We start from the raw sequence: 27,180 nt of genomic DNA, 5'->3' as shown, positions 1-27,180 counted from the left end.
TCATTCATTTATTTTTCAGTTAACACGTCCCTTATGGAAATCTGAAACTCAATAACAACTGTTCTACTTTAAGCCTTGATTTGAGTCAAAAGATGAATTATTGCTATCAACATTTAATTTCTCACTAGTTGAAAGTTTGTCAAAGGCATATCTTTGTCTGGACAGCAAAAAGTCTTCTTTTTTTTACCACTGACTTCCATTCAAAAGCTAATTACAGATGGCTATGACTCAAATGTGTTCTATTAAAGGTTTAAATGTTACTTTGACTCCTTGAAATTATAACGTCAACTTAATTTGCATTATTATATCAACTATCAGCTTTTTATATTGAGGTGATACAGAAACGTTTAAAGTCTCCCCCAGCTATCAGAACCACTGTAACTGACTGTTTGTTACCGTGGGAACAGACAGATATTTAGTGAGAGATGTTTAAAGGCCTCCTGCTGTGTGTCTACCAGTAGGGAGACAGGACAGGCTCCAGTGAGTGCAGAAAATGGAAAATATGCCACATAGTTTCCAAATTGTGCTCATGGCTGTTCCTTCTCATACTCCCCTCTTCTCCCCCCCTCTGAAGTTAAATTCAATGCTGTGTTGACTTTTGCCGGAGTCGGTTACCACAAAAGGTGTTGAGCATGAAAAACACTCCTCCAGAGTAAAGGTAGATTTATGTGTACCATAAGCAAGATTGTTTAGTGAGAATTAAAGAGATAATCAATGTTGAGAGCGTTTGATAAAGTAAAGGAAATATACAAATACTCGCATCTTCATGGAAGAGTAAAAGGGCCGGACGTTTTTCCTTTTTCATTTTGTATTTTAAAGATGAAGATACAAAGTTTTGAATTGTGCCGGAACGGAAGACAGTCGAGTGGAAATGTTGGGAATATTTTTCTAATTGTAATTGTCTTTCACATCTTTTGAAATATACACTTCCTTTGCCTGTATGCTTCTCTGGAGAAGCTTGGGTTCATTCTTTCCATACAGCAGACAGGAGGCAGTTACTGTAAGCTGAGGTGGTTTGTGGTGTGGTTTCTTGCATGGTTATTGTGGTCACACAGAGAGTCTTTGCCCTCTAAAACTGCCAGAGTGTTGGTTTTTTTTTCTTAGTAGCTTGAATAAGGGTACTGTAGTGTGTGCCAGAGAAGACTATGAAGGCAATTAAGGTGACGATTATCTAAGAGAAGACAGGTACTTTACCTGCTAATCAATGCTCATTTGTTGCATTTGAAACAGTAATTACTCCATCAGAATGACTGTAATGTTCCTGTTAAAATCAGTCATTATCTTCAGTGAAGTCAAGTTCATGACTTTTTCTTGATGTTGATAAAAGCAGTTGTTCTGGGTCGTTCTTATTCTCTGTCTTAAAGGCGGTAGGGCTCGCATGACCCACTCCATCTGCAGAATGTATCGCCTGTTTTTCCGTGTTCACTGCTGCTTCCCTCCCAGTGAGTTTGCCAAGAATAACCAGAGATAATTTAATGCTCATCCATTGGTTCTTGGTAGCGTTCAGTGAAACAAATGGCTGTGGTGGGTCTCAGGGAACACAAACAGGACAGACGGACCACTTGGCCTCACTCAGAGGTAATCCGCAGGGGACCTTGAGGTGGATCTCTGCAAACACAGCAGTTCTTGTTTCGGGCCTCCATTGTTGCAGAGAAAAAAAAGCTGAGTGAATGCGTCCTTGTCCAGTATAAAAAGTGGGTCATCATATAGTGTCATTTTGTGCACGAGATGTTGCCCATGTTTCCCCCAATTTCGATACCTCACATTAATGTAATGGCTGAACTGAGTTTGCAACATTGAAACTGAAGCATTGTACACTACTCAGGTCCTAGATTAACTTCCAGGTCATTCTAGTGTAAAATAGTTCCACATTGCTTTACTTATCCAAGCTTTGAACGTTGTTTTTCGTTAGCTCCGTAAAGTCATTTTCTATTGTCTTGTGTTACATTCATAGAAATAAGCTCTTCTAAATATGTGTTTACCTTTGGCTAAAGTAACAGTTTTTTCGAGCAGAGAGACAAAAATGGCGGCATTAAAGTTATTTCCTATAATTGTTTTGCTATTGGAATGACTTTGGTTTTTCCCATCAAGGAAAGAATTTGACATTCGGCAGAGAAGAAAGAGCAGAGTAGATTGGAAGGAGTATTTTGGTGTTGCGAAAACATGGATTCAGTGATTGAGAGTGTGTGGAGGAGTGACGGAGACTCTGGAGCTGTAGGTTTTGGTTTGTGGAGCCAAACCTTTGGGTCATAGTCTGGAAAGAATGAGGAGCTCTCTCCCCTCTGATGTCAGTCTTGGAACAGCAGGCACACCACATGACATCATCCAGAGGTTTCCTTGGTATCCCCTGATAGGCCGCTGGTCGGAACTAGGTGAGGGGTTGGGATTTGTGTGGGCGAGGCGTGATGAGTTGGGCAGGATAGGTAAGACGCGGTGATGGGCTTGAGAGGAGGTTAAGAGATACTGAATATAGGATCAGAGATGGAATGAGTGTGGGAGTCATTATGATAAGAGGAGCAGTGCTCGGATGAAGTGAGCTGTGGGGCTCCCATGGTGCAACCAGTGCCAGGAAAAAGTAGTAAAACCATGCAAGCATGAGCTTTATGCTCGTCCAGGGCTTTGATATCGTGATGGCATGATGAGATTTACACATCCTGTTTTCTCAACTTTAGCTCATGAGTTTTCCTGATGTTTACTCGGCACCCGCTAATTTATATTCAGTTTATGTGCTCCAGTAATCTAAGGTAAAGACGTGTTAACCTCTAAAGGTATTCATGATTTACAACTGTTTGTAAAAAGTATGTGTATTGACATAAATCTGGCTATACCATACAGTATGTATCACGATATATCCCTATACAGGGGTTATGATTCAGTATATTGAGATCCCTATTATATTTTGAGAGTTTTTGAATTCTAAATTCTAAAATTTTATTTAACAGCAGAAAATAAACACCCCCCAAAGGAACATATAAAAACGTTTTAATAAATGCTGATTCATAACTTTGATTCTGCTGGCAACACTTATCAAGTGGTATCAACACTGGTATCAACATATATTTTGTCCAGTTTTAGCCCATTTTAGCCCATTTTGGCCCAATGTCTGAGGCAGAAGTTAACCTACTTTTACAGATTTCCCCAGGTCCCACTGCATAATTTGCTTCACTGAAGATGGAGTCATTAGCATCACAGCGCAACAATAATATGGACCTACTGTAGATCATAGCTTATCTTGTGGAGCCCTGGACGTTTTGGTAGCCTGGTTGGTCTTCATGACTGGACTGATTTAGAAATGTGGCCCTGTTTCCAAAAAGCACCTAAATTAATTGTACAGTTCTAAAAAGTAGTGACATTTCTCTTCTGTTTGGAGTGGCAGTTGTTTCGGATCCAATGAGATAGATTACTATTAAACATATTGAGCATTTTGAACACAAATAAGTCATTGAAAGCACCAACAGACTCATCTAACCTCCCAAATATTCCAAAATGTAAAACAACAAGAATGTGGTCAATGATTGGGAAAATCACCTTGCACTCAGTTGCCATTAAATGGAGACTATTAAAGGCTTATTAGAGGTGTTTCTGGTAGTTGACCTACTCTCAAAAATCCACAAAGGGGACACTCCAAAATGATCATAAAGTTTAATCAACACCTCTTTAAAACAGTTTGAGTGATTGCAAAAACTTTTATAAACGTGCAAGACTTTTAATTGACCTGATACGCTGGCAGTCGTGTGTGCTGCGAAATGAAGTGTGTTTCTTGTGTGGAACTGCAGTTTTCCCACACATAAAGTGAAGTCGGTTGGGACGCGATGCATTTGAGATTCATTTGAGAGGAATTCTAACTCAACGTGTGAACTACAATCTGTACCAGCTGGAAACAGTAATCCATCTTGGTACATTCATTTTGGAAGCATTAGTCATCATGATAATGGATTACAACAGATTGAAGGCAATGCTTTACTGCTGTGTATTTCACTGTGAGTTAATGTAACTATAATGTCACTTTTGAAGGAGAGATTGTGATTTTGTTAATCCAATGTTGTATGTTAAAACACAACAAAGCCTAGGTTTAAGTTTGAATGTAGACTGTTCCAATGCATATGCATGCATTGCAGGCTGAGGAATAGGATGTAGACTTTGGTAGCCCTGGGGAAGATGGAGTTTCCAACATGGATAATTAAGAGAATTTCCTTAACCCATGTCAAATGTTTGTCTTTCGCCCCCCCCCCCCCCCCCCCCCCAGTCCTTCTGTTTTTCCTTTACTGTGTCAGCAAGCCCTGAAGTGTGCCCTCAGCACTTTTTTTTTTGTAACGTAAAATTCACCAAATGGCCAAGCCAAACACTCTGATTCTACGTCTGTTAGACGAAAGGCGACGCTCTGGTTTCCACTCCCCCAAATGAACGGGAAATGGGAATATGGCTGCCTTAAGTCTACAGAGACATGGAATTAAAAAATTTATACAAGATGGGGTTGAAATGGGGGATGGAAAGCGGGGGGGATGGGATCCAAAAAACAGGACAAAGCAGAGGAGGTGGGTCAAGGTGCTGTGTAGTGGTTAAGTAGGGTGGCAGACGGTCCTGTTGCTCTTGGCAGACTCTCTGAGCGATGGGATTTAGCTTCAGTCTGGAGGGAAAGTGTCTGTGGGGGACAATTTACTCTCAGTCTGGAGAAAACGGAGCTGATTCAGTCAGTAGGCCTTTCTCTGTGTGTTTCTAAACATGTTAACTGCATGTATAAAGAGCAGACAACGTGTATCTAGGGTGCTACTGTGTGCGTGCCCATGCTGATTTATGGCCACTGTGCGGCAAGCGGACCTCTGCAATGTGTTTGGTTTTTGTGGTCAGGTTGGAGTTTGCCCAGGCTCTGGGACTGTGAGTGTGCCGTGTGGGCTGGCAGTGGGACCAAGGCCTGGCTCTGCGCTAAGGGGTTGACTGTGTAAATACGTTGTGAAAGTAGCTCGCCCCTTTAAACACAGCCAGAGCTTGGACCTCCCAGAGTCTTATCCTGCTCTGAGGGGGCCCTCCTACCCAATTTTCCTGTGCTGAAATATGACCAGAAAAGTGATGAGAAAACTGGAGTTTTTCTTCTTTAAGCTGTTCTGTGGGGCGTTTAAGGTAAACAGAGTCGTTATCAGGTATCCCAGAGGGCACGAAGAAATACTGGCATTGGTTCCTGCTGTTTATTTCATGCTATGCTGCTCTAAGCCAAGAAAGTGCAAATTTCATGGGACTCTGAACCCCTAAACTGACATCACCTAAAGACCTCCCTCTAGTCAAAATAATCCTATGTCAGCTCCTGTCACCTCCTGCTTTTAGTTTGTGTGGTATGAGTGTTATTTTTTTAGCTGCTTGTGTCGCAATAATTCTCTCCATTTATTAAACACGAGCAGTGTTATGATGCTTTGAAACAGCACTGATGTTTCTTCCCATGCCCTTGTGTGAAATCTTTTTATTCAGAAGGGGGAACACAATGAACTCGGTCCACCCTGCATGATTCTGGGTCAGGTTCAGATGGAGACAATGTTTGGCTTTAATCTCACTGGAGCACTCTCCTGCCCCCACCTGGACACACACAGAACATCCATCAGGGACAAATGAGTGTGTGAGTGTGAAGTAGAGGGAGCGAACAGGGTGAGGTTTGGGGTTTAAAGCCAAAAAGTTGATTTCATTTTTTGTGGGAAACAGAAAAAGAAAGAATTCTGTGATCACAAGTGTTCTGGATAAGTCTAATTGCAGGTTTCTTCACACCCATAAATTCATTTGTGCATGCAACAGTTTCCTTAACATGAAGGATATGTGAAGTGTGCACGGTACAAACTTGCAGCCACAGGCAACTGCTCTTCCGCTTTTCCACCAGAGCTGAACACGAGGCGAGCGTTGGCCAGTACAAGAGTCGTATTTCAGCCGAAGCGAGGGAGATGCTGACAACTGCAGCCTGTGATTGTCTGAGAATTCTCCCTTAAGCACCACTCTGATGTGCCACTTGATGCTCCAGAGTGAAAAATGTCACCGTCCCCTCACGCATAGGAAAGATGATTGCATGTCTTTTATGGTTCCCTGTGGCGTTTGGGTGTGATTGTATAATTTCAGGGTTTTTTTTCTTCCCCTATGCTGTGTTGTGTATGGGTGTGGGATTGGTTCCACTTGTGTGTGGATGTTTTGCATGTGTTGCAGTATTAATCAGTCTTTTTTTGTGTCCTGTATCTGCTTCCCATGATGTGACTTGAAGTGTAAGCTATAAATCCTTTTCTTTTTTAAGTGTTTGGTTACCCAATCAGCTTTATTGAATTCTGAATCCCTGACTCTGCACAAGCGTTAAAGTTTAAGTGTGGTTTCATGTCGTCAAAATATAAAGAAGTATAGCCTCTACGTTCTGTGTACCAGAATACTAAATAAGAAATGTTGCATTAGCATACAGCTGGAGTAAAGTGTCGGATTATTTACTGCTTTCCTACATCTGTAAAACAGGGGCTTATATAACGTTTGGCACCAGAGTCTGTGAAGTGACGTGTGGTGAAAAAGAGCAGTCCTGGCTCAAAGAAAGGAAATCAGAACCAGCTTTAGTGGTTGTCACGGTGGATCAAGACTTTGACAATAGTTTCTCTGTGTAGGTGTGCGGTACATTACAGCAATGCGTGTGCTGTATGTTTATGTGTGCAGACGGAGGATGAAAAGGAAATAAGCAAGCATTGTTTCAAGTCATGATGTACTCACTAACATATCCCAATTTGTGTAGTTATATATGCTGTAAAATGGGATAATAAATAAGTAAGCATAATTCTAACTATGCTTTAGAAGTGAAGTGAGTTGCATGTTCCCCTTGTGTTTTTTAAGGGATGAATATTCCGCAGTTTGTGACCGTTTTTAAGACGTCTCAGAAGCCTACTGTATAATGATGTCATACTGACAGAGGTGCTGCTTGTCAACAGGCAAGGCAGGCAACTGCCCCCCAGACCAGAAGGGGGCCCTTGAGGGCTCACAAACTTCAACCAAAGCAGCGGCCCAAAATTAGCAACATTTTTTGCAGTGACAGTGGGAAATCTCCCGAAGGGCCCCCCCCCCCCCCCCATCTGAGCACTCCTTCTCGTTGCCCTTGCTAATCGTTGCTTGCATCCTTTCTGCGAAAACCGAAGTGTGTCAATGAATGTCACCAAAGAAACATTTAGTGGAATTAGACACCTGTCTATGGCAAAGATAAATAAACAGGGAAAGAGAGTAAGCGTCGGCTGGCAGACACAATGGTGTTGAACGCTGGTTGGAGAGATTTTTGCCTGGGGCCCCGACAGACTCTAGAATCGCCGCTGCATACTGATGTCTATCAGTGTTTACTTTGATTAACGTGGACTAGGGATGGTGCACATGAAACTGCATACTTTCATACGAAGTGTAAAGTAACTTTAGATATGAGGTGAGTTCTGAAAATCCCAATGAGTGTGTGTCAAGAAATGTCCACGTGTTAAAGATTTGGGCTTTTGCTGCTTTTATTTAGAGACAGGACAGTTGATAGAGTCAGAAATTGGGGAGAGAGAGTGGGGAATAACAGGCAGCGAAGGAGCCACAGGTCAGATTAGAACCCGGCCTGCCCGCTTGGAGGGCCATAGCCCCCGTATATGGGGCCGTGCACTCATCACCCGGTAACAGGCGCCTTGGGTCTTGGCTATAATTTTTAAGTACGAGACGGTATAGCTCACTTGACATATTCAACCGAACCCTGATGCATTGTGACTTTTCAGACTATAAAAAGCAGGCGTACAAACCAAAGTAATAACCCTTCTGTTACTCTTTATGTATGTGATCAAATTATCTTCAATGGCCTATTGAAAAGCCCCTTTGAGTTGAAATTTGTGAAGAATCCAGTGTATTTCTGGAGCTTTCTCTATGAGAAGTCCCTTCTTATTTGAGCTTAATTTTTAAGTTGACCAAACTGCCTCTTGAAGAAACGTTTGTTTCTGTCGTTTCTTACGTCCCTGTCCATCTGCTGTTGGTTTCATGCATTGCTGAATTCCTGGCTTCCATTTTTATAGGCTAGAACTTTTAACACAAAATAAAACTGCTAGAACTCTTTGTGCTGAGAAGTCCAGCTCAGCTCAGATCCACATTCCCCCAGCGTCTTCTCATCCCTTCCCCCCCCCTCTCACATGCCTTTGGCTGTAGACTTAGCACAATCAAATGCAGCCATCAGCTTTTTCCAGCCTCAGCGAGATCCCTCTAACAGAGCACTTTTCTTTCGAAGCATGCACACGCCGCTTTCTCTTTCTGTGTACATGTCACACATCATTAAACACATGCTGCCACGCTGCTGTCAGTGCTGCGAGGATGTTCTCATTAATGCTTAGGTGTATGATTAATCATCTCATCTCGGCACAATTACGATCCCACCCCTTGCGGCACGGGATCTACCCTGACATTCCTCCCGGCTGCTCTGGGAGATGGAGAAAGAGAGAGTGGTGGGAAAGAAAAAAGAGAAAGACAAACTGGAGAATGGCATGTGAATAGGAAAGCAGTTGCAACGCTCCAGACGTCAGGGCTGTTTTGTTGTGCAGAAGGCTTATTCCTTATTGAATGTGACCTCATTTCAAACGCTGAATTCCCATCATCCCCGTTCGGTGCAGCTGCGACAGGCGGTCTTGCCAGGAGAAGGCGAGAGAGAGAGACTCTCGTACTGATATCAAGTTAGGCCTCAAAGGTAGCCATTTAAAAGTTTCCTGGGAGAAGCGTAATGGCTAGTTCAGGCTTTCTGCCTTGGAGGAAGTATTGAGATTTGTTTTCCTGCATCCCCCATAAACCCTGCTGATAACATAAGCCAGGCGCTGAGCTTGTGGGCTGTTTTGCAAGTGTTATTAAAGGATCTGAGACGGGGAGTGCGGTGTGGTGGTGTGTTCGAATGCAGAACTATCACTGGTTAGACCACATATACAATCCGTTCCTGTTTGTCAGAAATGAGCAATCCATGGAGGATTTAAGCTGGGAAGAGCTGGTGACGGCTCTCAGATTTTTTGGCAATTGCGCATAATTAAAAACACTTTTGTTCCCATAGTTGCGTTGCTTCGGGATTCTCATACCCCCCTGAAAATATATTTGTTTCGACTTAGTTGACAATGTGTTTGATTGATGTGGGATGACATCACTGCATTTGGAAGAACATGTTTGGATAGACACAACACAGCCTTTTCAGTGCCATGTGCATGCTGTTCAGATACATGTGGCAAACACACACACACACCCACTCACACACACTGTACACACACACACCCAGCTCCCTGCGTAGCCTGGGGATCCTTCAGAGCCGTTTTCTTCTTACTCTCTTGTTCTCCCTTTTCTCTCTCTCTCTCTATCAATCTTCTTTGTTCCGGCTTCCTTGAGTTTCCACTTTCTTTAAATTTCTAACTTCTGATTCTGGTTCATCCCCCTTCATGTCAAATGAGTAAATGGAAACACACCTTTAAGTCAAACAGCTCAGGTCAGTTATCTGTTAGTGCAGGTCTGCTCATGTTCTCAAGGTTGATCCATTTGCTTGAACAGAATCTGCTCAAAGGCAAAATCACTCAGGACCCTTACAGATCTGGGGCAGAGCTTACAGTATGTAGGCTGTTGAGAACCAGTCATCTGTTCGTGTATGTGTGTCTGTGATTTGTCAAACTCCACAGCTAAATGAAGTCAGTTCTTCCATGTTCTCTTGTTTGTTGTAAGGCTTTTTTTTTTTTGCCGCTTGTTCACGACTCTGATTTGAAATGACACTTTTGGACCGCGGACAAAGTTCTTCAACATTTAGTCATCCTTAGTTTCCCCCTGGCTTGACCTACTTTCACCACTGCCTGTTCTGCATGTGCTAATGCTTCACACAGATGTTCTCCAGCAACTTTTATTTGTTTATATTCAGTAATTTTTTCCCCAGTGTGTGGGAGTGAGAAGGGCGGCCATCTTTGTTGCTGTTTGTTTGTTTATTCACATGTATGGCTTGTGTCCAGTGAGTCTAATGTCTTCCTGTTTCTTCTGGTTTTCAGGGAGACATCCAGCAGCTAATGATTGTAGCAGACCATCGTGCTGCCTATGACTACTGTGAGCATTACAGCCCTGACTGTGAAGTGCCATCGCCCGAACAGCCACAGAACCAGGACCCCAACACAGATGAATATGTGAGTAACCAGACCCTGGGTTTGTCATGTACTTTTTAACTCAGAGCTTGAAAACCAATGGAAACTGAAATCCACAAAACCCTATGTAAGGTCTTATTAACATGGTAGTTCTGGGAAGTATTACAAAGTGGTTTTGTTAATTTCAAATGACTATAATTTAAATTTATGTAAACTGACGTGATATTTGGTTTGAACTTGGTGTGGTCATATTCAAAGATTTATTACCAAAATAACAAAATTATTTCTGGGCACCAGTCTTAGTACCAGTTAACCACAGCTTTCGGTCTGTTTTCACCCAGCGTTCAAGTTGAAGTTTTTGGTTTTTGAGCGTCAACTGTATTAGTATTTGCAGTTGCAAGAGTTCAGTGTCAGCGCTACGAGTTTACCCCTGTAATAATATAGAACTTGCTAATGCTACAGAGCCAGCATTTAACATCACATTCATAGCTTCTCAAATAAATTGGTGGCATCTCAGCATGTTCATGCCTAATGCTAACCGTGACAGGGATAGGAAAGCATTCTGTAATGTAGTATATATTTTTGGTGGAGGTTGTTGAGCGACATGGTGGTGGTTAAGCTCTGTATTGATTTAGCTTTTTGCTAAAGCTACAGAGCCATCATTTAGCATTGCCTTCACTGCTTTGAAAACCAATAGGGGTAAAGATGCTAACGTTGAACGAGTTTGCTAACTGCTAACTATGAAAAAGGATTGAGCCGGGCAAATCAGTCAAAACCTTACTGGACTTGCAAATGCAGTCTTGTGTAATCGTCTTAACAGCAAAATTAGCTTTTTGTGAACTTAGTGGTCCATTATATAGGAGCGTTTATTGTCATTCAAATTTGACTCTAATGAAACTTCTAACTTTGATATGCTTTTTCACTCGTTCGAGCCAAATGTCCAGAGGCTTTAAATTCAGCCTTTTCAAGTCAAGGCCATTACATATCACATTACCACAGGCCACAGAATTTGTTCTCATGGCTGACCTTACTCAAGGAAGTTCAGTTCCCTTAATCCATAATTGTCTCTAATACTCAAATCAGATCTTTTTGGATCCTGTGCTGAAAAGAGCCTCTTGGCTTATGCAAGAGTATCGCACTCTGCCAGAGGAAAATGCTGACTGGGAAGGACGGAGTTATCAGTTAGTTAATAATGTTCAGGAATTATGTGGTGCCTGCCTAAGCCTGCATCTCTGCACCATGCTTGCGTTCTGCTCTGAATACCAATCAGTGTGTGCATTGTAAGTAAAGGCGTGTCAGAGAAGTGCTAAAAGACAGACAGGAAGCTCCTCCTCTTGACCTTTACCTCTCTTTGGGGCCTGTCAATATGCACTGCACAAGGTTTAAAATAACTTGACCTTTTTGTTTTTTGTTTTTTGGATTCATTCATTAAGAAAGAAGTGGAAAAGTAATTCATCATTCAGTCGTAACAAGTTCTAACAAGCAGATACAGCGTGAGGTTTCAGTGAGTGGAAGGCATTCCTGTGTTGATTCTGATTCATGGCCAGTCTGTTGCACATTTATCAGCACTACAGCACCCATGAGCAACAGAGCAGTGGACATATTTGAATTTTATTCCAGCTGTGTGACGGTGTTATGTTTCTGTCCTTTAGAACAACAGGGAGGACAACTACTATTATGAATATCCCTACTATGATGATGCAGATGGCAAGGCTTATGATTCGACAACTGATACAGAGACAACCACAAAAGAAGTCAAGGTAATGGAACACAAATGGACTATTCTCAATAGTGTAGTTTCATGTGCAAAAAAAAATTTATAAAAATATCCTCCATGCCTTACAGGAGACAGATGGAGACAGTGTGGCGACCGCATTCGAGGAGATCCAGAGGGGTGCTGGTGGCACTGGCGGCAAAGTGTTGACTTCCATCTCCTCCAGCTCATCCTCCGGCTCTTCCAGCAGCTCGTCGCCAAGCTCTGCAGGTGCGGCAACGGGTGCAGAAGATGCGTACGGAGAGGAGACCGGCCGTTATGACAGCTACGATGGCTACTACGAGAACTACTATGACCAGTCCACGGCCTCGCCAGATGGGGACACCTCCAAACGTGTCACCATCACCAGCACCAGTGTCGGCACCGGGGGTGAGCTGGATCTGGGAGCAGGCGGGAAGATCGAGTTGGAAGCAGGGGCAGGTATCAACAGGGTCCTTTCCAGCGGAGGAGGAACTTCAATTACCATGACCAGCAATAAGACATCAGTAGGTTGACATTTATTACATTGACATCGTCGCTCTATTATTGTCAGAATGACCTGAAGGTCTAATAGGTGCATTGTTTAACTACTAAAAAAACGTAAATCTCCATTAATTACCATGTTATATACTTTATAAAAGGCCTACCTTTAACTCTGTGTCTGACTTTTCAGGCCCTTTCCCATGTTTTAATACAACAATCCACATGGGAGCAGCAGACGATTGAGTTAAAAAAAAATTCAAATTGGAGGGGAAAAAAATGGCTTTTGTTGAAGTATTCAACATTGCTGGCTTTCTAAATGAGAAATGTGACCCTAAATAGCTAATAATGGCATCCACATTAAGGCTCAAGCTTCTAAAAGTTCCATTAAAGAAATTTCCCCCAGAGGTCATCGAAAGTTTTATAGCCTTAAGTTTGGGCATTTGGCTGTCGCAATGTTGTTTTTGACCGTATTTCCATAAGGGAGGGTGGAGCTGGATAGGAGCAACGAGTTAGGACATGCTTAGCCATGTGCTAGCACAAGCTAACAATATCACAGCTTCAAAACTATTTGTTTAATAATTTTGGCATGCAAAAACAAGTCTGTTGGAAAATGTACTTACTGTATGTAAAAACAGCTGAACATTGAATCACCAGGGAAGTCTTTAATCCATCACAGTTAGCAACCCCCGAAAGCAAACCCTGCTTTATTTCCCATTTTCTTTACTCTAAAGGGGTCCATAATTGACAAAGTAATCATCATTCTGTATTAAATAAAGGTTAAAAAGACTTGAAGATAGCCATTAACTCATTAAGGAAAAATCTGTAGCCAATAGATACCTCCCCTGCTAGCCATGAGCAAGAAATTGGGTTAAGGTTCTTCTGCATTGGCAGCATCGATCCCAAGACAATGTAAATTTTTTCTTTGATTTTAGACAACAATAATAATAATAGACAACAATTTAGATGAATAACTATATCTGTCTTTGTATAGGTCGCCGGAGCCTACGATGACTACAATGACGGATACGATTATGGCGTGGAAACTGTTGATGGAGGTGATGGTAGCAGCAGCAGCACCACAGTCCACCTTGGGGGTGGAGGAGGAGGCGGCAGCAGCAGCAGTTCCGTCCACCTTGGGGGTGGTGGAGGAGGCAGCAGCAGCAGTTCCGTCCACATTGGGGGTGGTGGTGGAGGAGGCAGCAGCAGCAGCAGTTCCGTCCACATCGGGAGTGGTGGTGGAGGAGGCAGCAGCAGCAGCAGTTCTACCATCACCACTGGCGGCGGAGGCGGTTCTGTGTCCGTAAGCGGTGGTTCAGTTTCTAGGGGAGGATCTTCTTCTGCTGGAGGTGGATCTGCCAGCGCCGGTACCGGAGCAGGAGGCTCTATTGCCACTGGAACCAACCTGGGTGTTGAAGGCGAGGGCGAATACACCGATCTGGATGGGTTCAAGGAGGATAGCATCGACGACTATACCGACTTAGACATCGATTACAACTACGGGGATCTGGACTACAACGGCAAAGAGGACAAAGTGCTGCCTGCTGCGACTGATGAGTATTATGGACAGGTGACAGACAATGGAAGGACACACTTGAGGATGAGGTTGTTAGTTTGATGATGAGGAGGGTCTGATTGTGTGTGTTTTTGTGTGTTTGGTGTTTAGGTCGACGGAGCTCGCGGCGAGAAGGGACAGAAGGGAGAGCCTGCTGTTATTGAGCCTGTGAGTATCCCTATTTAAACAACATACTTGGGTAACAGATGTAGGCTGCGTGTCTGCACATGGCTTCACCGCATGCGTGGATGTTTATACTTGTGAGTACATATGAATGATCCACATCTAAACACAACCCAGCCCTCGCTTCTGAATGAAAATCCCAGATCCAAACACACTCCTCAGGGCCCTTCACGACTTTTCTCATAGGCCACGCTCCTGGCTGGTCATCAGGACTACAGAATAAACATTTGGAGAAGAGCCATGCAGGGATGGTCTGTAATCTCTAAACACAGCGAGGGTAGTGTGTAAACAGAGAGGGGGAGGGGGGGGGGTGACTTGAGAGAAGGGAGAAGAACAAAAGGGAATTAGGAAGCATATTCCTACCCTCTCTGCCAAAAAACGCTAATCTTTTTATAACCACAAACAAGTGGAAAACATCCAAACCTAATTCAGACACTTGTGTATAAACATAGGTAACATTGTGAAAATCAGAACAACTCTTATTCCTTGACTGCAAAGGTAAACGAGACACTGAATAACTTAATATGTGTAATACAGCTACAGCTGCTTCACTTCAAACAAGATGTCACCCAGCTCCACTCAGTGTACAAGGCTCAGTGACGGAGTGTCTTCATGTTTATGTGTGTGTCTACCTCCTAGATGACTCTTTATGTGTGTGTGTGTAGGCATGTTTTGAGAAGCAGTTTGGGTACCCATTACCACCCAGTGTGTCCTGCCTCTCGTAAAAAAAAAAACTGACAAAAGCTGAGACAGTTACACAAACATGAACACTTTCCCCACTCCCAAGGTCTCGCCCTTTTCCCAACGCACGCTGCAGGCACAACCTGAGTGTCAAAGATCAGTATCAGTCTGTTTAATATGAAAATGATCAATGGATACAGCTTGGTCGTTAAAAAAGAAAAAGAGCTGCGATAACACATTTTTAAAAAGTGTATATTAAGTGTTGGTTTCTGTCCTCCTAACAAAGCAGGAAACCAACATGTCACCACAAAGACAAACAAACAAAGCAAACACCTCTGCAGCTGCAGAGCTGCAATGATGCATCTGAGAGAACACATGGAACTGAGAGAGCTTGCTTTTTTTTGTCAGTGCAGTAAATGTTACAATTGTTCTTGTTAATTTTTAAAAAGCTGCTTTCTTTGACTGATTGATTACTTAGTTTTTTTTTTTCAATTTTCTGTCATGCATGAATGAAATCTTGATCCTAAAACAGACGTACTTAATAAATACCAGAAACCAATGAGAAACTTAAGTAAAGCTGCAAATTTGAAACAAATTTGACCATCTCAGCATTTTTTCTTGATCTGGAAATACAGACAGACAGCGTTCAAATACTAAAATCATCAACCAATCCATAGTCAGTTTGCCGACCAAATTAAAAATACAAAAAAACTGGATTTTGGACACACATTTCATTCATCTTTTGTGTTCTTAACCCATCATTTAAGGGTAAAGGGTTCAGAGAAAGGTTTGTGGTACTCAGTTGTTTAACTCTTTTTCTGAATCCTTAATACGTTTGCTGCTAGGACGCACAGTAAAATCAAATGTCCCAACACACCTTCAGCAGACGGCTCTTCAACATGTGTCTGCTTCTGCTCGAGGTTTCTGCATATTAAAAGGTAGTTTGTCCTCACCACTGCTACTTGCACAAGGTTTTTGCCAAGTGTCTTGAGATTACCTTTTTTATGATATGCCACTATAGAAATAGAGAGAAATATTTCTGTAATTTGGGGTTCTTACAAAACCTTTCTAACATGCACTGACTGGTTTTACACTGCATATGACCAGAAAGCTGCTCTGCTTGTGTGAACAAATTAATAATTCAGTTTGATTAGTGCTTCGCGCCCTTCGCTTGTTCAGGTAAGAGAGCACCTCAGGGCGTCTCTGCAGCCATTCACACCTTGAGCTTTTTCTGTGAATTCATTGTAAGTGAAGTGACGGGCAGGAATGCATATTAAGTGAGCTAACTTTGAGTTGGGAGACTGTTGGGACACGCACACTTACCTCCCGTAGCCAAAGTGCTGTATTGATGAGCACCGAAAACACTTGGGATTGATGCATATTTATGAATGAAGCCATGGGAATGTCTCTAGTGGCACTTAACAATGTCTGTGGTTGTGTGTTTCAGGGAATGCTGGTGGAGGGTCCGCCTGGGGCTGAGGGGCCAACAGTAAGTCAATCTGTCTCAATATCACTCCCCCTTCTTTTCTTTTTTTTTTTTACATCCGGTTTTGTTTTCCTTGATTCTATGACCCTCCTGATTAGTTGCATAATTATTTGTAAAAAATAAAAAAAAAAAGAAAAGAAAAAAGAGAGAGCCGCAAACAGTCAGTACCATCTGTATTTGTAGTCTTTTTTCTTCTTTTTGCTCTGGATAGAAAAAAAGGAAATCAAAATCCCTCCCTGCCTGATTCCTCGTGCAAAGGGAGTGTCCAAAAGCCGCCCTCCTGAAGAGATATGGACTCACCCAGATGTTGGGGAACTTAATTATTTATCTAGGACAATTTTTCAGACACAGTTGCTCTTGACACCCTGCAGATGGAGTCCTGCAGAGGCGAGCCATTCAAGCATTGAGCTATAGACAAATAAAGAGCGCCTCACACAAAGGATTTACAACTCAACAAGCTGTCCCATATTGCCTCATGCATTCCTTTCTCCCATGTGTGACCACTTTGCCAGATAAAGGGGAGAACTTTAGCAGAGCGAACATGACTGCTCCTCTGCGCTGTATTATGTATGTATGATATGTGTAAAATGAGATGCTTTTGGATTTAAATAGGGTCTCCCAGGACCCCCGGGTTCTTCTGGCCCACCAGGCAGTTCTGGAGATACAGGAGAGAGGGTGAGTGTAAATTGTATATTCCATAAATAATCTTCAAAGCCGGAAAAGTAAAAATAAACACATTTCTGTCAGTGTGCGAGTACTCACGTGTGTGTGTGTGTGTGTGTGTGTGTTATTTTCTGTGTCAGGGTCCTCCGGGTCGTGCTGGTCTTCCTGGTGCTGATGGTCTTCCAGGACCCCCTGGAACTGTCCTGATGCTGCCTGTAAGTATAATAAAAATGATGGGCCATGTTATGGCCTGCCGGTTACTTTGAATGCCCGATGTACAGGGGGTGTGGTCCTCAGGGTTCGACTCCGCCCCTCCCCACTTGACCTCATGTCATTCCCCACTCTCTCATCCCTGTTCCCTCACGATCCACTGTCCTTCTCTACAAATAAATGCATAAAAACCTCAAAAAATAAATGACATTAAATGACAAATAAATAAATAAAAACAAAAGCTGAAAATAGCTAAATGGAACACAGGATGTTTTTATTTGACATTTTAAGCCAACATTTTTTCCATGGGGGAATTTTGTCCTCGTTTAAAACCAAGTATCCCTCCTTGTTTTATTGATCTGACATAAGTGTACCACAGCATTGTGGTTTGAAGGACGTTCATTTTTTTTTAAATAGACATGTCTCTTATTAAAATTGTATCCTGTATATCTGAGCTTTAGCATCCCCTTGTGGTGTGTTGAATAATTGAACTCGCCACCTTATTTGTTATGTTAAGTGCTCACTCTCAGCTGTTTTGATTTCTAGACTACTATTTAAAGGGAGTTTCCTTCTACATCATTTTGACATCTTCCACATTCTTACGTTTAAAAATGTAAGCTATGCTATCGCCCAACCATCCAGGAAGTGATCTCGCTTCAGACAGGAAGCAAAGCAACGCTGTAGCTTTTCCCTGTAGCTTCAGCTGCATCTAATAATTTGCCTTCGACACTTCCATAGCCAGCCTAACAACTTCCTCCACTGTCTACTTTTTTTTTTATACTTTATTTTTCTTGTAACAAACTGCCGCTGCTATTGGAGCTGATTGGTTGAACAGATGTGAGGCTGTGGTTTCGGGGGTCCACGGAGCTGTCTGGGTGAGCCATGTGTCAGGCTCCGTCTGGACAGGAACTCAAAGTCTTTCTGCTTTATCCACTGGCAGAAAGCACCGCTTGAAACTTGATCCTTGAGCGCCGAGGCTAATGAGAAACATGCATTGTTGTTTCACCCCTTCTTTCACCAGCGGACTCTTTGGCTCAGTGTTGAAATCATGGAAACAACACGAGTTAAAATGACAAATCTTTGTGTTTCTGTGGCTTCTTAAACGCTCCACTTACATTCATCCACGAGTGATGCGTCTTCATTTTAATTTTTGATTGACAGTGCAGTTCCAATCAGAGTGTTTAATCCTTTTTTTTCCCCGGCTTTGCCAGTCAACAATTTAATGCTGCAGAACATTGTGTTCAGGTTTGATGATGCATAGGAACGTGAGTAAAGCAGAAATGACAAAAAGTGCAGCAAAGAAGAAGGAAAAGAATCGAAGACAGACCCAATGGCTCACAGATTGGCAGGGAGAAAAAAAGAAATAGCTGCATATATTTGATTTGGGGTAAGATAGCGAAGGGAAGGGCCAATATTTAATCAAACCTAGACAGAGGGAAGAAATGGAGGGATTTGCAGAAAAGTTTTGTGCTGCAGTTGATCTGACTCAGCCTTGATGTTCCGAATCAAATGTTTGTATTTGTGCTTCTTGGTAACAACGTTTCTGTGATGAAATCCGGCGCTGTATTTCACTGCGGTGTTGCTGTGCATCTGTAAACCCACCGACAGTCAGTCTCCTGAGGGCTGTGTGTGTGCTGTGTAACCCAACCCAAAATGCCTGGCCAGAACACAAGCTTTGAAATTCAAATAAGATGCAATACCAGCGTTTGACCACCAGATGGCAGTAGAATTTGAAAGGCTGCCTCAGATGGGCCAGGTTTGGCTGTTAGGAGATGGTGCTTAGTTTAACATCTGTTGCATAGTTTCAAGACAAGGATACTGTATCAAAATAATATTTAAGATACTGTAGGGAATATCACTTGGTATTTTTATTCAACCTTTATTTAACCAGGTTTCTCCCATTGAGATTAAGAACCTCTTTTGCAAGGGAGACCTGGCAAAGTTTTAGTCAGCTGCAAAAAAAGCACAAAGTTACGGACAGAGACACCAAGGGCGAAAACGTACAATTTACAAAAATTTGGTTGCAAGAACTTAAGTCATTCCACATTTCTTCCAGCTTTTTCTGGTTTTTCGAACATTGTGCTGTGTGGTTTTATCTTAACAGGAGTAAAAAGTCTCATCAATATGTGATTCTGTCCACAGTTCAGGTTCAGCTCTGGAGGTGACTCAGGACAAAAGGGACCTCAAGTATCAGCACAGGAGTCTCAGATGCAAGCCATCATGCAGCAGGCCAGGGTAACAGTTCTCACAGACACACATGACACTGCAGCAGGCCTTATGATACTTTATCTCGAGAATGTCTTTAAGTTTACCTATGGAGCATTTCTTTTTATCTGTACTTTCTCTCATATCTTATTTTCTTTTCTTTTGTTGCCTTTATTTTCTTGTTTTTTTCGCCATTGTTTGTCTTTGAAGTTGTAGTTTATTTGTTTTTGCTTTTTATTTCCTTTTTTGTCCTTACATCAGTAGTTTTTCTTTTCTTTTTTGTCATCCGTCTTTATGTTTGAAGCTTTTTTTTTATTGTTTTTTTCCCTTTTTCTTCCTTTTATGTCTTTATATTTGTCGCTTTGGTCATTTTCTACCTTTCGTGTCTGCAAATTGTGTTATTGTTTTTGTCTTTGTAGCAATCTTCTTGTGAACACTATTGTTTTTATTTATTCCATTTTATTTATGCTAAAATATTGCATGAATATAAATGTATGATATTTGTATTTTCATTGAAAATGTGTGTCTTTGTTTCTCCAGCACATTACAAACATCATTCCCTTCTTATTATCATCATTGTTTAATTCTACTTTGCCCTAAGTTGCCCACAAGTTTGCACAATGAGCACACACATGCACTCACAACACTCACATGTCAATGGATTCCACCACCTCATATTTGATCTCATATGAGTGAAATCTACAACATTCAATCTCCTTCAGTCTTCCTGATTTTTGCTCATGTCTTCTTTCCAGCTGGCTATGCGTGGCCCCACAGGTCCGATGGGACTGACAGGCAGATCCGGTCCTCTGGTATGTTTTACAAATACACCTCACGGCAAACATGGACTGAAAATCAAATCAAAATTTAATGTCACAAATCTGATCTGCTGTTGTTGTAATCTGCAGTTCAAAATATGAATTTATTCAAACAGTTCGTAAGTGAGTGGAGAACTTGAGTTTGTTTTAAGTGGCAAATCAAATCTTCTACTTGTTTTCTTCCCAGGGTCCTCCTGGTGTGACAGGGCTGAAGGGAGAGTCTGGAGAGTCCGGTCCTCAGGTACGGAATATATTTTTTAAAAAAATGCAAATTTTGCTTTTATTTTATCACTGAGAAGCAGGAACAAGTGCAGTATTTCAGTTGTCAGACTGTGTTTGCTTGGATAAAGTTTTGTATTTGTTCAGATAAGGAAGTAAACTTTTCTGGTTTTATTTTACTTCACTATCAAAATGGAGATTGAAAGGAAATTGAATAAAGTTCAAATGTAAAGTTATTCTTCTCTTGTTCAGGGACCACGTGGACCTTTGGGACCCACAGGACCCTCTGGAAAGCCTGGCAGAAGGGTAAGCGCAACAGAGACACAAGCTGGGAACAGCAAAGAAGAGATGTATTTTGTCTTTTGATAGTTGCACAGAAAAGATTTTATACGTTTATAAATTCTGCATAGAAACAGGTCTGTACTTGTCTACACTGTTTTATTCGCACTAATACTGTTGTGTGTGTGCAGGCATGTTATATAACTGTTTTTTGTTTTTTTTATAGGGTCGTTCTGGATCTGATGGTGCCAGGGGCATGCCAGGACAGTCTGGCCCTAAGGTTCCTTTTCTACCATATTTCATGATGCACTTCAATGCACCATATTTCATCATCCCCTGTTTCAAAAAGTGTATTTGAAGCCTGAACAAGGAACATTTTCTTTTTTTCTACTCCTCAGGGAGACCGAGGGTTTGATGGTCTGGCTGGACTTCCTGGTGAAAAAGGACACAGAGTAGGTTTTTTTTGCGGTGCCATTAAAGTGTGTGTGTTTGTGTTCTTGTTTGTGTGAATGTTTAATCTACATGTGTGCTGTTACAGGGTGAATCTGGACCAACTGGACCTCCTGGTGCTCCTGGAGAGGATGGAGAGAGGGTATAAGAGAAAAATTACACTTTCACACCTCTCCCACTCCATTCTTTTTTTTAACTTTTGGATATCCAGCTTTAAAAAACTGATTAAATCAAAAAAGAGTTTTTGCCTTGTGGGTGATGTCTCTTATCCATATAACAAACTAAGTTGTAAGCATGCTGCAAAGAGACAGAGTCCTCTGAATTCCACTTCCTCCTCCTTCTAAACCGTCTTTTGTTTGCACCCACATTTCCACATCCACTTTCTCACCCAGTCTCCCCTTCTGACTCAATCTTCTCCCTAATATTTCTGATCTCTGGCACCTTTATCTTCTTCTAATCTCCCTCCTCGCCCTCATTACCCACAGCTGACGCAACCTGAATCCACTCTCTGCCTTTTCTCCGTCTCCTTTGCTCCTTCCCATTATCTCTCAATCCACACACACACACACATCCTCACTTTTGTTCTCCTCCATTATCATTCACGGCCTGTTCCACGTTCTGACCCCTTTCTCTCTCTTTCCCAGGGAGATGATGGAGAGATCGGACCCAGGGGACTTCCTGGTGAACCAGTGAGTGATCACATGTGCTACTGTTCGGCCTTGCACTGAGAAATTGTATGACAGAGCGTGTCATTGTGATAGCGAATTATCATACCGTCCGATGAGATCATACATCATGTGTTCATATTCATATATATGGAGATATATGGAGAGGTGCATGATTGTTATGCTTTGCTAGTGCTACACCAGTACAAGAGAGTCTTTGGAGGTGGGGATTGCAGGCAGCTCACATCAAGCTTGTTATAATAGCCTCCCACTCTCCCATGGAGGATATTCCCCACAGAGCAGGCAAGGCGCCCTCAATATTAGCTGTTAGGACTGTTTTTGTCCACCAGGGTGTGCTAAATTGGTTTGAATTCTCCCTGCCAGGACAATACGTCTTTTCAGGGTAACTGTAGCTGCAAGGCAAAGCACAGAAATTCAAAGCAGTGTTTGGTAGGCATAGCTGTGGGGAATTAACGTGTAGTAAATTTAAAAAAAAAAGAAAAGAAAAGAAAGGTATTTTAGCTTTTTTTTCTTCACAATCTGACTCTGCAGAATATCCTCAAGGACATTTGTGAAGTCAGATTTTCTCCAGCAGAATCATTCTGAAGCTCGACTTAACTGAACATGTTTAATAATTCATCAGTCTTTTCACAGGTGTGATATCTTTCTCAATCTCATTTCCTTTCTCTTTTTTTTCTCCCCTCAGGGGCCCCGCGGTTTGCTGGGACCAAAAGGACCTCAGGGACCTCCCGGACCCCCTGTGAGCCCCCCCTGCCTCACACACCCTCCACACAACTTTTCACACACACACTTTTTCATCAGATTTACTGTTTACATAGCAGAATAATTTTTTTGCTACCATCTCGCAAACAACAAGAACAAAAGCCTGAGCACACAGCACCCACAGGGAAACACAAAACTCAATATATTTCAGACAGCATGCACAAAAAGCAGAATATGTTATTGAGTTTAAACCCAGTGTCTCAGACTAATGTCTGCAGCAGAGCAAAGCTTAAACCTAATGTTTATATTGTTTCATCTGATTTAATTTAACACGGGCAGAGCGCATCAATCATGTGCTGATATCCCTGTGCAAGATGTAGAGATCCCCAATCCAATAAATCAAACTCTTAAATCCATACAGTGCAGATGCAAAAGCTCCAAAAACAACATTAAAATAAATGTGTTCGGAGCTAAGAATGAGATTTAAAAGGAAAATGCTCACAGAGCAAAACACACTTTTTCAGTGCGTTTTCTGACTTGCCCTTATATGCTCCTTATGTCCTTTTTTCGTCTGATCTGTTGTAGGGCGTCACAGGAATGGACGGCCACCCTGGACCCAAAGGAAACATAGTGAGTTAATCTGAATCAATTACAGTGACAATTAATTGTATCAGACAGTCTCTTTCTTTTTGGGGTGAAAACATCAGGCACATCATGACAAATGGTTGGTCAACAATTGTCTTTCCAGGATTAATAGTGAATATTTTTGTCTATAAAATGTTGAAAAAATTGAAAAATCTTAAGTGATGTCTTCGAAATTCTTCGTTGGTCCAACCGACAGTACCGAAGTACTCCTCATTTTGTTTTTATCATGTATGACAGAGAAAAGCAGCTAATCCTCACATTTTAAGGTCACATATTATGCAAAAAAAAAACTTTAAAGTGTTTATTGAACACTAATATGTGTCCCTAGCCTGTCTGTAAACCACCCCAATTATAAGAGAAGTCCTCCCTCTCCAACTTTTACCTGCTCCACTCTTCAGAAAATGTGGGCTCAAACAGGCTGTTTGGAGATTTTCCCTTCATGACATCATAAATGGCAGTAAGCCCTCCCCCAGGTGGGTGACACTCCCACAGCTAGGTGTTTGTTCTGTCCTCTAAGTCTGCGTTCTCATCGTAAACAATCGGGCATGGAGTGAGAAAGCCCAAGCTAAATCCCCTTCCAGAGAGGGGCGTGGTCGGACACAGCTCACATGCATTTAAAGCTACAGGCACAGAAACAGCCTGTTCTTAGCAGGGCTGAAATAGAAGGGGTTTAAAGGCATGACCAAATACAGGATCAGAGTGGATTTTAAACAAGAAACTTTACAGACATGGTGTGGGGGGTTCTGAACATTATTTAAGTTAGTTGAAAAGTAGAATAATATGTGACCTCTGAGAAGCTGAAACCAGCTAATGTTTGATAACTCTGCTTGCAAATGACTGAAATGCGTTTTGGAAATATTTGTTCTGATCAAATTAAACATAAACTGCTGACTCAGAGCCCCAAAAGACAATGAAAAAAAGTAATCTCTTTGTCTTGTTTTATCCGGAAATCCAGGACATGGCCTCATGAGCCCTCTCAGTAACACACACAAGATACTTGGGAGGTAAAAAAGGAATACACTGATTAGATCCATTCCAGCAGCCGTACTATGGCCTGTTGTATCATTCTGAGTCAATTTCTCGCAGCGCCTGTTCATGAGAGAATACCCATCTGCAGCAGCTTGTCTGATCTGTTGGGATCGTTCCAACTAGGTAGAGATTGAAGATGAACCGCTTTCCCACACTCCGGCACCGGGGCAACATAATTGATTGCCTGTTATCTGAGAGGGAAGGTGTTTTGTGTTTGTGCTTCAGCAGTTTCTTTCATTAGAAAAGGTGTGAGAAAATATGTTTGTCCTGTATCTACTTATTGTTCTGTTTGTGTAAAAATGATGGCTTGTTTAGGTGTAAAAGGTAATAATGCAGTGACGCGCGACTCGACGGCTTCTAATTTATACCTGTTAGGAGCGACATTTCACTCTTAATGGGCCATATGGAGGAACAAATCACTCTTTCCTTAGTAAATAAAGTCATCAATCTCTGTGTTTTATAATGAGATTATCTAAATAATCCAATTTCGTTTTTAGGGACCTCAAGGTGAGCCAGGACCTCCAGGACAGCAAGGCAACCCAGGTGCTCAGGTGGGTGAAGAACAGGTTGTCCAACATTAAACGTGTCCTCCATCCATCAAACAAAATGTTCTGAGACTCTCCTATTCTCTCCACAGGGACTTGCAGGGCCCCAAGGAGCCATCGGACCGCCAGGAGAGAAGGTGAGACATTACATGATCACTGATTAACTATGATATATTCTGAAAAACGCTGTTTCTGCAACCCCACAGAAAAACAAAAATCTGCCAGCTTGATAAAATGTTAATAAACACACAGGCACACAAATCTATACAATTGCAGGAAATTGTCTCATTCATTTGCATGAGCTGAAGCTGAGTTGCTATCTTTTTTTTTCAATTCCAAGTGCTTATCACACCATTATGCAAACACGTCCTGGTCCCCAACACACGGCCTAAATACTGCATAGTAGACAGTACAGATAGATTTAAAACCTGATACATTTTAATCCAATTCTAGCTTAATCACATTTGCCAGACGTTATGGAGGGGGTTCAGTTAGTTATTGAACAGTTGGAATGAAAGAACAATGTAGGTGTTCCTTGTGATTGAAAATACAAATCTTGAAAGCTGTGATGTTGGATGAAACACAAAAGATTTGAGTAGAAAATGGATATTTGAACATGTTCTAAGAAGCATTAAGCAGCACAAGTTAATCATGGATTTTAAAACTCACTCACAGGATGATTTTCACATCAGCTTCTTTTTTTTAGATTCTATCATTGCTAATTTGCCAATGTTAGCACGCTAAGGTGCTGAACTAAAATGTTTGGCATATTAGCATTTGCTTATTTTAGCACATTGTAGCATCATAAAGTAACATTTTGAACATGGTATACCCTATACCTACAAAAAATTAGTGTAGTCTTTATTGGTTTTTTAGCATGCTGACGTTAGCACTTTCAGTAGCTTAATACACTACTGTGCCTATAGCTAGCATGGCTGTAAACTTTCTTTATAGACTTTTATGAATCCTATAACCTTCAGCTTTTATTCTATATTGTCTATTTTGCTTCAACATCTTGTCTTCTCTTTAATTAAGGGTCCCTTTGGAAAACCAGGCTTGCCAGGAATGCCAGGAGCCGATGGCCCACCGGTGAGTTTTTGAAAAATCAAGCTAGCACCTTAGCATGCTATCAGATGTCTCTTTCTCACATTTTCCGTTTCTTTTTTTGCCGATGAGAAACAACCCTTAGCACTTTCAAAAAACACTCATATAATTATTTGACAGAGACATGTGTATGACACTTACTGTAAACACATCACACAGCTGTGCAACCCACCTCTGCACAGACAGCACAGAAGACACCTGCGCTAATGGCAGATGTGCCTTAGAAGGAACCAGGTGGCACCTCAGAGAGCCAGAGACAAGAGAGGCTGTGAAATATGAATAACTGGAATGAAAGAGAAAAGGAGAGGAAGAGCAGAGCAAACACTGTACAAGATGTCCCCTGGTCCTTTAATGGCCCTCAGAGTCTTTACGGAATAGAAATAGCTCTATGCCCTTTTCAGCTTTTTTTATTCATCCATTTGTTGCAGCTTCCATCAACCGTGATATTCTTTCCCTCAGTCTTAATGCTCCTACCCTGCCCAGGATTTTTGTCCTCTTTAGTATCTATTTCCCTCTCCATCCTCTCTCACGTCATGAAAAAAAACCCCATCAGAGGCTTTTGTGGAGCTACTTTGTCTCCTGAGAATGCAATCAATTTCCTTCCAGTCGTTTCCCCCCCCCCTCCCTTTTACCAGAAGTCTCTATTAGATGTATGCTTTTTTGTGTCTTCTGTATAGTATGTCTGACCACTTGCATGTTCAGAATGTGTGTAATGTATTGTGAGGTCCCAAAAGGGCAGTCTTAGCTTTCAGATCCTAGTAATAGCCGGTAGCGCCTCATTTATATTTACATTAAGGATAAAAATCCCAAATGAGATTGAATTCTCATTCCAATTTTCCATTTTGATACATACTCCAATGGCATTAAAACTTAATCTCTTAGTTGAAGAGGCTTTTATAGTATTTATGGTGGTAATTACACTGAAATGAGATGCAATAATATTTCTCTTAATAATTTACAGGGTCACCCTGGAAAGGAGGGACCTCCTGGAGAGAAAGGACACTTGGTGAGTTTGATTTCTTTCTCCGCTTTTGGAGCTCACTTTGTTCTTCTTAATTTATGTATGCTTTTCTAAGTTTCTCCCCTCCATTTTTTCGTAGTTGAGACACATTAGCATAACATAAAATAGCACTTTTGTCGATAATGTTAGCACCAAGGTTACTCTAATTGTGTTTTTGCAACAAGCTCTCACCAAGCATCTATCTCCACAGGGACCTGCTGGCCCTCAAGGACCCATTGGTTATCCTGGACCCCGAGGCGTGAAGGTAAGATGATTACAAACCCCAAAGAAATACATTTTTGATAACATAATCTAGTGGTGGTAGACTGCAAATCGCACATACAATGGGCTAAATGTCGCATACAAACGTATTAAAATGCCTCAGGGAAA

General features: G+C 41.8%; 1 protein-coding gene across 4 annotated transcripts in view; it reads left to right on the top strand.

Annotated features, from left to right (window-relative positions):
• The window catches only part of col5a1 (procollagen, type V, alpha 1), a 78,675-nt gene that overhangs the window by 26,892 nt on the left and 24,603 nt on the right, over window positions 1-27,180 (top strand). Inside the window, exons 5-29 of one of the 4 annotated variants that reach the window (XM_061060794.1) lie at window positions 10,008-10,139; window positions 11,750-11,857; window positions 11,943-12,356; window positions 13,325-13,427; window positions 13,482-13,520; window positions 13,575-13,900; window positions 13,997-14,053; window positions 16,197-16,238; window positions 16,848-16,910; window positions 17,039-17,113; window positions 19,251-19,343; window positions 20,069-20,125; window positions 20,319-20,372; window positions 20,603-20,656; window positions 20,856-20,909; window positions 21,028-21,081; window positions 21,168-21,221; window positions 21,724-21,768; window positions 22,451-22,504; window positions 23,053-23,097; window positions 24,639-24,692; window positions 24,779-24,823; window positions 25,722-25,775; window positions 26,752-26,796; window positions 27,002-27,055. In XM_061060794.1, coding sequence (XP_060916777.1) covers window positions 10,008-10,139; window positions 11,750-11,857; window positions 11,943-12,356; window positions 13,325-13,427; window positions 13,482-13,520; window positions 13,575-13,900; window positions 13,997-14,053; window positions 16,197-16,238; window positions 16,848-16,910; window positions 17,039-17,113; window positions 19,251-19,343; window positions 20,069-20,125; window positions 20,319-20,372; window positions 20,603-20,656; window positions 20,856-20,909; window positions 21,028-21,081; window positions 21,168-21,221; window positions 21,724-21,768; window positions 22,451-22,504; window positions 23,053-23,097; window positions 24,639-24,692; window positions 24,779-24,823; window positions 25,722-25,775; window positions 26,752-26,796; window positions 27,002-27,055 — 2,175 coding nt within the window. Of the gene's footprint in view, window positions 1-10,007; window positions 10,140-11,749; window positions 11,858-11,942; window positions 12,357-13,324; window positions 13,901-13,996; window positions 14,054-16,196; window positions 16,239-16,847; window positions 16,911-17,038; window positions 17,114-19,250; window positions 19,344-20,068; window positions 20,126-20,318; window positions 20,373-20,602; window positions 20,657-20,855; window positions 20,910-21,027; window positions 21,082-21,167; window positions 21,222-21,723; window positions 21,769-22,450; window positions 22,505-23,052; window positions 23,098-24,638; window positions 24,693-24,778; window positions 24,824-25,721; window positions 25,776-26,751; window positions 26,797-27,001; window positions 27,056-27,180 lie in introns of all 4 variants that reach the window. The other 3 variants (XM_061060792.1, XM_061060793.1, XM_061060791.1) reach the window with 3 other exon arrangements.

This window comes from Labrus mixtus, chromosome 17 (genome assembly GCF_963584025.1).
Source record: "Labrus mixtus chromosome 17, fLabMix1.1, whole genome shotgun sequence".
Lineage (NCBI taxonomy): Eukaryota > Metazoa > Chordata > Actinopteri > Labriformes > Labridae > Labrus > Labrus mixtus.
Note: the sequence above shows the minus strand (reverse complement) of the source record. Positions and strands in the feature narration are given on the sequence as shown.